The following is an 8948-nucleotide window of genomic DNA, read 5'->3' on the forward strand; positions in this document are numbered from 1 at the left end:
GCATAGAAGCACTTTAGTCAAAAGCCCTCTCTGGTAAGCATTCAGAACAACCGGAAACTGCACTGTTCTACAGTAACTTTTAAAGGAAGCATCACTTCTTTCATGACAATATTTGACAGGGTGAACATCAACTGATCAATACAGCATCAATGCAGACATACACTACTCTATTAATCATACCTTAAAAAGAGCAGCAGCACTTTATATTCAATATCCAAGGTAACCAATTAGTACTGCCATCCCCTGATGACACACAAGTTCATCCCCTTAAATTGCCATAGCAGTAAATTCTACAGTTATACATGAGAGGCTGCAAATTGATTTGCATGTAACAGTATCACTGAACCTTTCTTACCACTTTCAGTTTTTCCCATCTGCTACCAGAGTGGAAGTTTAGGATCTATTATTCCCAGAAGGGGACTTACCCAGCTGGACATCTATAACAGTTGGCTGGTTCTCCATGGGGAACAATGGCTTTGGAGGTTTGTCTGTGAGTAAAGCTAGAAAAGAAAATGAGAAAATGTAATGGAAAAATTGAGACCAATGACAATGCTCTGTCATGTAAGCAATCAAATGTTTGTACACTTGATGGCATGTAAACATTTATTACATAATATGGCTGTTACAGTGCCCACAAGCTACCGCTTTCCCGGTGGCTGTGATGGCCCACTGATGCCACAGAAATGAGCTGTTTCAAGACTTAAATTTTTAATACAAATCTCAAAACAAACTCTATTTCTCACTTTTAATCTACATACAACAACTAGATCAAGCATTTCAGATCCTCAACTTGCAAAATTAACACAATTAATTTGAAATGCCAACCAAATCTGGATCAGTGTCACAACACATCTAAGCACATGATTTTGTCTGATTTATCTGTGCTGCTTCACACCCAGCTTACACTCCCACCCAACCAAGTGGGGCACCTAGACCCTCTTCTCAAAGCCTGAGTGGGGATGCTGCCTCCTGCTAACAGAAGTACCTCCCTCTGAGAGAGGATAACTGGTAATACTGCTGCTGAAAAGCACAGCTACAGGCGCAGGCTCCACGATCTGGTTCGAAGGCTTAGTGCCAGACAGCACAAATAGGTTTTGTAAGTTGGGGCTGGCTTGAAATAAATGACTGAGCATTCCTGGAGATGGGGAGAACTGTTTTCATCCAAACACAGCATTTTGCACCACATGAAATTAAACATTTCAAAATTACTTCGAAACTTTTCCAGTTAAAATTCATCACCTGAAACTGTTTCATCTGAGTTTGTAATTAATTTGCATTTTTCAATTAAGGACTAAGGCAAAATTGCCCTCATCTCCTCAGAAGCCTCAGCACTTACTAATTCGATAAGAAACGAACCTACCCAGATGTCAGGTAGCTCAGGCTGGAAGCTGTCTGTGGTTGGGGCAGCAAGTACCCCTAAACTAAGAGGAGGGAGCTTGAGCTCTGCACGATACTAACCCATACTCCCAGCTCAGCCTGAGCCGCTGGTGTGCCGGGAGGACAGCATTCCCCAGTCTGCTCGAGCAGTCAGTGGTTCAGCACACCTTCCTGAGGACTTTAAAACAAGCTGGCTGAAGTAGTCACACATTTCGCTAACGAGTCTCTGATAACCACCTATCAAATGACAGCTGCAGAGAACTGGGGGTAGCTGAATTATTCTGCTACCAAAAAACAAAACAAAACAGAAACAAGGTACAAAACATTTTTACACCCACAACTACAGAAACGACAAACTGTATTAAAGAAATACCTGCTTGATTTTGCTTTACAGATGACACTATTTTTTAGACTCCTTAAGAAGTGATTGTCAGCACAACCCACCTCCCCAGTTCCATCTAAATGAAAGTGCAGTCCCTTCCACTGGTGTTCCAGCCATGCTTTGCTTATCACAAACCAGGCATTTTGGTAACGAGTCAGCCGCCAACATTTCAGACCAAAATCGTGTGTGTTTGTAAGATGAAATCCTTGCACAGTTTACCCACAAGGACAACACAGGAACCTCCAAAACTGCGTGTTAATAAGAATGAATCCACAAGCAGGGTTCAGAGTGAAAGATAAATAGGAAATTCTGTTAATGAGAATTCAGCAGTTCAAAAATGCTCTTTCAGTGCAAAGTCACAAGACTGACCCAGAAGCAACATCAAGGCTACCTGTACAATCACATTATTTAGGGATTATCCTGTGAGTAGACAATTTCTGGCAGAAACAAATGATTAATTTGCTGTGCTAACATACCTAAGTCATCTGAATGTCATTAGAGAGTAAGACGCAAGTACTGCCCAACCTACCTGTGTAAGTATGGTCCAACCACTCGGTTTTTAAGGAATTTAAATACTAACCAAAGCTGAAAACTTCTAAACTCCTAAAATCCCATTGTACCCACGTGGAGATGGATAACTATTTCTCCAGCGTCTCCACAAATCCCACCCTAATTCAAACAGTAAGTTTCTCACACCTCCTTCAAGCAAAGCCATTCCCAACACTCCATGAAAAAAGTCCCAATATGCCGATAGCCCAGAACATTTGGTAAGGGGGAACACAAGGGTGAGAGTACATTTTCAGTACTGCCATATTTGTTGTTCGGTATGTGTAAGAGCTCTGCTTTTTGAATTCCTCGCATGAAAAACCCCTGCCAATAAATAAGTCAGCAAGAAGGTATTGTTTGCCATTTTTTCACAGCTCATCACAGAAAATTAGAGGTAGTCTAATGTCTGGCCTTGGCATCTGCAGAGGGGGAACTCATCACTAGGGTCACAACCTGACCATATTGATTCTCTGCAATTTTGGTTTTGGTTTCTATACTGTCTAGGCAGACTTTCTCACAACATCTCCTGGAAGGACAGAGGAAAAGGAAGTACTACAAAGGTATTAAAATTTAACGATGTTCTTAACTGCTTCTGTGCAATTGAGGTCAGTAACTTCTTAAAAGAATGAGCTAAAAATCTCCAGAAAATGCCTTTTGGCCTAGGAAGTGCACAGTTCAGACTTCGGAAGGCAACACATTGGTCTGTATCTAAATGCAGCAGTAGCCCAGATGCTCGGCACGGAGAGAAGAGAACGGCTCCTGCCAGAGACAAGCAGCTATTTGCAACCCAATCCGACCTGGGCTCCTCCCAGTTTCCTTCAGCTTTACTTGCAGTCTTCCAATGTTCTCTAGATGTGCTCCTGCGTGTCATTTTAAATGGTTATATCTTGCCATATTGTTTTTTGAGAGTAATCATTATAATGAACTGGCAGCCTGTCAGAGCTCTTTATGCAGGAACTGAAATGGCCCAAAGGGATCTCGAGTCTCGAAGGCAATGAACTGTTGGCTCTTCAATGTCGTATGTGTTTACAGAAACAAAAGCCGTTCTTATTTTAGAGGTCAGACATCAGATCACTTTTTCACCTTATGAAATTCACTTTTGGTCCTTCTCAAACAGTAAGGCAGTACAAGATATTCTGCACTACGAGGGATTCTAATCTTCCACGATCTCTGTACTTGACAGAAGTCCATAAATAACCTTTATTCAAATGCCCATTGCTCTAACAGAAGTTTCTTTAATTCTCGTAACAGTTTTATAGATGTGTGGCACACTGATTTCCAGCCTTGCTAGAAGGGGAAGCAGAACAAAAAGATAATGCTCTTACTGTATCAATAGGTCTTTAATAAAGCTAACAGTATTATGCATAATTGACTAACTCTTACTTCACCTCCCACAGAACCTCTTTAAACAACTAAATGCACTGCAAACACTCTTCCCATTACTAAACATACAGCAGTACTTCTGCAAAGAAATACGAATATGATCAGGAGGAGCCGGGATGGAGCTGTCTACTTCACCCCTTGGACCAGGCCATGCCCCTGGGCTGTCTGAGCAGCAGTACTTACACGGTGAATCCAGTAGAACAGGGAGACTATCAGATCCCCAAAGCAACAGTTCCTGCAGCCACGCAGACAGACCTGCCTTTGCAAGAGATTAGGTCTGACAACGCAGCGCACCAAGGGGTTTCTTCGCCTTTACTCACCGTTCCAGGATTTCATCTCTTGAACAGGCTGGGACAGCTTTGGCTACACTTGTTTGTGCACGTATCAGCTGAAACTACTGAAACTCAGAAGAGGGCTCACACCAGGCTCCTGCGCTTTATCCCAGGGTAACATCAGGCTACCTGGGGCATTGCCTAAAGTCACAGCTTCTGGATGACAAGCTGGAAAGTCATTTCTTTACCCAGAGGTACCTGGCAACACATACGCCTCCCGTAAGAGCCTGGTGGACATGGCCAGAGGCTGTTTAGCAGCCAGACTGCCAGGAGACTGCTTAAAAGTGCTGTTTCCTGCTATGTTTATATTCACCACATCAGAAAGTAATACAAAAACTTTAAAACAACAATCAAGTTGCTGTGATTCCAGCCACACTTGTCCTGGGGTTTTTCCATAAGAGATTTAAATGCACAGTGTTGTACAAATGAATACACTGATTTGATCCTCTGCAACTGTTCATCCAGGTGCATTTTCTTTCCCAGAACACGTGATACTTCTACTCTCTCTTTTTCAAAGGCACAAGGAACATGCTGACCCAGGAGAAGCGCCTCAGAAAACCACAGAAGAGATCTGTAAAAGATTCAGTCTCTCCAAAGAGTTACGCAGTGATCTTTAGCAGACAAGGGAGAGCATGACTCACCGCACAGGGCAATGCGGCTAGAAAAACTACCAGGCACCTCAGTAAGCACCAGTTCCTTCAGTCCTTCGGCTTTATTTCCCTATGCTATTTCCTACCTTCCCTCTGTAACAGCCTCACAGTACTCTCCCCACTCCAGTCAGACTTCTTTTACGGCAACCACAGTGAGAGACAGACAGCCTATGTTGTTGTTACAACTCTCTTAATACCAATTCTGAGTGGCTCAGCTAAACACAATTTCTGAATTTACTGCAGATCACCCTCCTCCTGTGCCACGCAAAGACATGCTCTGCACAAACAGGCATCACCTGCACTCCAGGGGCCTGAACTGGTGCCAGTGTGAAGCCAGTCAGCACCAGGTCATGCACTGAAATCCAGCTGCTTATGATTTGAAGGACCTCTTTCTTGTGCCCCAGCGCAGCTGGAATGTTTGCTAGACCTTCTAACTCTTCTAAGGAAGATGAAGGCAGAACGCGAAAAATGTTAACTCACATGTGGCTAAGAACTGGCCAAATGCTGGGGAAAGGTTTTCTTCTTCCTCAGGATGGATAATGACTTTTCCTCTTCCTGTGGTGAGCACCCAAAGTACCTTTGCTGTTCTATAATTTTGCTATTGATGTGCCTCCTGTACACTTGTTCACGTAATTTGCAATGATGAAAGGGAAAATTATCCAGATACGAAGCAGAATGCAGGGAATCTAACAAAATTGTTTCAAATCTTCTATGAGACAATTACATGCCAACCTACTTCCTTCAATCAAAGAATCTGGCATTTTCCCACCATTAATTATTACTGAGCCTCTAGTATCATTCCATCAAGAATCTGGCTAACCTTTTGACAGCAGAACTGATCTGTTTGAATAGCATCCCCTGGGGCAAACAGCAGCATGCCAAATCCTTAAGCTGACGCTAGTTCATACTCAAAGTTAAGCTTTTGTTCACTTCTAGTTCAAACAGACACGCTTCCAGGCATGGCCTAGATCTACTTTGGCATCTAAAAATCTTGGCAGTGACGTTGCAACTTTCACACTATAGATGAAGACGGAACTAACTGCTTGCAAAACACTAGATCAATACGTTAACCAGAGGGCACATGTTGCTAAGAGAAGCTCAGCATTACACCTCTTAAAAAATACGCACCTGACTGTCTTCAGCTCATCCGAAATAGCAGCTTCTGCCAACAGATTTCTCAATGGCTGACAGTAAAATGCTTCAGGCCTGACCTGCTACTGCTTTATCTTTCATGTTGCTGCTTACACCTAAGCAAATGTGCGAGCCAGTTGTGCAGATGTAAATGCAAATGTGACAGCTAAAGTCTTGGCAGCCAGGGACTGAACTGTGCACTTGCAGAGTCAAAAGCTTGTCTAAAGAGCCAAGGGTTCCCACCCAGACTTGTAATAAGTATCCTCCGTGGACTGAGCCCTAACACGCGTTCACCCACAAGTCCCGCTATCAGATCAGAACAAACGCTTTCCATTTTCTTGGCATAGCAGTTAAGTTGCCACACAAGGTGAAAAGCAGTGGAAAACCACAGAAAGCAACTCATTGATAAAAATGCAACTTCGTGAGGCTGTGTTTATACAGGAACGCTGTTCCCTGATTAGCTGTATGTAGTCTGTTCTACGAGTCAGTCAAAAACCACTTTCCCAGCCTGTGGCTGTTCTGCTACTTTTCCTTCACCACAGTATCCAGCTGACAAAACGACTGCACCTCCACCTGCCGTTTGCTGTAACAGAAATAAAGCCATTGCAACAAAATGTTGTCAAAGGATAAATGTTTCCACCTTTGAAAATAAACACTGAACACTTATTCTCAACAAACTCAAACTCGGTATACTCAGAAGCTGTGTGGAAGCCAGGATTCATTAACCAGGGATGGAGTTTTTCTAAATTTATTACTATTCAAGCACAAAATGCATCTTTTGGGACAATGGGGTGAAATGATAAGGCAACTGGATGCCTCCTCCTCTGCCACCATCACCATGAATATCACTTTTTGCAAACTGTACCTAGGATCAGCAGTGCCTTGATGCACTGTTTGCTCTGCCTTTGTGGGACAATTTTCTGCAAGAAGGAGTTTAGCATTTTTATATTAGCAGTAAATAATTGAAATTCATCACATGAATTCTTTTTATGACATAGAAAGAAGGACAACAGGAAGATACTGTGTCCATGCTGAAATGCAGCTCGCAAGGGAAATTAATATCGAGGCACTCAAATGCTCTTGGATCATTACTGGTGGTTTTGATTCTAACCCAGTAAGTCCTCAATGACTTGGAACAGACCCCTGTTTGACCGGTCACACTACTGGCACCAAGAAGAAGCTGGCCATGACTGTAGCCCCCTCGACTTTGAGAGCACTCAAAACCCTGAACTACTAGCTCTGTCTGTCCTGTTCTTGCCAGCTACTCCCACAGCTTCTGCTGCAGGCACGACCTTGCAGCCCACAGTAACTGCTTAAAACTCCTAACAGCAGCTGGCAACTCCAGCTGAGAAATCACCTCTGAACATGAAGTGTTCAGAAGTGTAGGCCAGTCTTCTCACGTCTTCAGCTACTGCACAGAGGAAGCTATCAGAGTGCATGGAGATAGCCACACTGCTTTGGAGAGAAGAGCCGGGGCATCCGGTACTAGATGAACTCTGCTGAATTCATGGAAATGTTAAGAAAAGTAGCATGAACCAGATTTTGGTTTTGCAGTCTTCTAGTTTTTAGATTGGTGTGGGACCTTCTTCTCTCTTCTTAAGGCAATCAAGTCAGGTAGGTCTGTAGAAAATGAAATGGTGAGACTGTGGTGGAAATTATGCAACAGAGTATGACTTAGGAGGACTGGTATGGAATAGAAACGATAGCATAGATTGCACACTGCTGAAGCACAGATGGCAAAATCCCACAAGATGCCCATCACAAAGTAATTACAACAGGGCTGAACACTTAACACTACTGCAATATACATGTTAAATGCCGGTGGCAGCTGACAGTTGTGCATCTCCTGATGTGAAACGTTCAGTGACACTGATGCTACGGGTTACTATCAATGCTGTCGCTGGAGTCATTGTGAGGTGGGTGCTGGAAAGTAGAAGAAATCTGTGTTAGCAGGGCTCTCCCTGCACTAATGCTATCAAGCTTTGTTACTCCTGTGGTTGCCAACAGTCCTTCCTTTTCAGTGCATTTCTAAATTTCACAGATTGGATTAGATTATGCATGATCATTTTATTCCATTCCTAAATGTGTATCATGCAGCTTTCTTTTATGAAGCAAGCATGAGTTTCCTCTGAAGTAGAGAAAAAAGTGTAATAAATTGTTACTAAATGTGAATTACATTTCCCTGCAATATAACACATGAAAATCTCCAATGGAGTATGGTTTATTTAATGAATGGAGTGTACTTAGCACAAAGGACACATAATTTCATCTGCACTCAAAATGTTTCTCTTGGACTCTGAGCAGAAGTAAGATGCTTGAAATTACTCTCTATTTCAAGGAGATCTGCAAAGAACATTTTATGACATTTTATCTTTCGGCTTTTTAAATTCTTTTTTCTTTCTGTCTTATAAAAAAGAAGTGGTGACAGATGAAGCCAGATCCCATCATCCATCTTGAAGGGACAGTTGGAGACTTTGCATGCAAATGAAAGCCATCATTCTTGTCAACCTGAAGCCAGAGTACCAAAACCCTGCAGTCCACAGCCAATTAATATTCCATGATCAATTTGACCACTGGTGCACAGTGAACTACTGCTTCACCGCACAAGCCCAGCTACATGAATTATCATGGAGCGGATTTTATGCGTTGTTTTAATAAAATACAAAGCAATCAATTATTTTCTGAAACAAAAACCTTTGTATTAAATATAGGGTATCACAAGAGAGTTATTGCGGACGATGAATGCCAGCTGAGCTACGTGTTAAGCACCTGTGTACCATTTCTAGGCAAAATAATGGGTGCACTTTTGGGGCAGGGAAAAGCCACCTCCAAGCTTGACAGCAGCCTCCAGCCAGTGTACACCACAATCTGGCGAAGGAGAAGCTGGTGCCATTCTGCCACCTCTCTTGGTTTGCTCTTTCAAGCAACTGCATGGCTTACCTGTGTCCTGAGACAGCCCTGAGTCAAAGCCTTTGTTACGGACCAAACATTTCTGTGTAGTTTCTCAAAGAAGAGGACGAAGCTACTGAAGATCAACATTAAAAACGTATTTCACTTGCAGACTCAAAGGCAGTAAAGACCACTTAAAACTTGGACAGGATTAATGTTGCACAGTGCAACAGCTCAGCCTGCTTTGATGTTCAGCAG

At 42.8% G+C, this 8948-nt stretch overlaps 1 protein-coding gene across 1 annotated transcript in view; it reads right to left on the reverse strand.

Annotated features, from left to right (window-relative positions):
* Positions 1-393: 393 nt before the first annotated feature.
* The window catches only part of LOC104493939 (X-linked interleukin-1 receptor accessory protein-like 2), a 150322-nt gene continuing 141767 nt past the window's right edge, over positions 394-8948 (reverse strand). The window contains exon 9 of the mRNA XM_010136706.1: positions 394-500. Coding sequence (XP_010135008.1) covers positions 394-500 — 107 coding nt within the window. The remainder of the gene's footprint in view (positions 501-8948) is intronic.

The sequence above is a fragment of the Buceros rhinoceros genome, unplaced genomic scaffold (assembly GCF_000710305.1).
Source record: "Buceros rhinoceros silvestris isolate BGI_N320 unplaced genomic scaffold, ASM71030v1 scaffold8095, whole genome shotgun sequence".
NCBI classification, from domain to species: Eukaryota; Metazoa; Chordata; class Aves; order Bucerotiformes; family Bucerotidae; genus Buceros; species Buceros rhinoceros.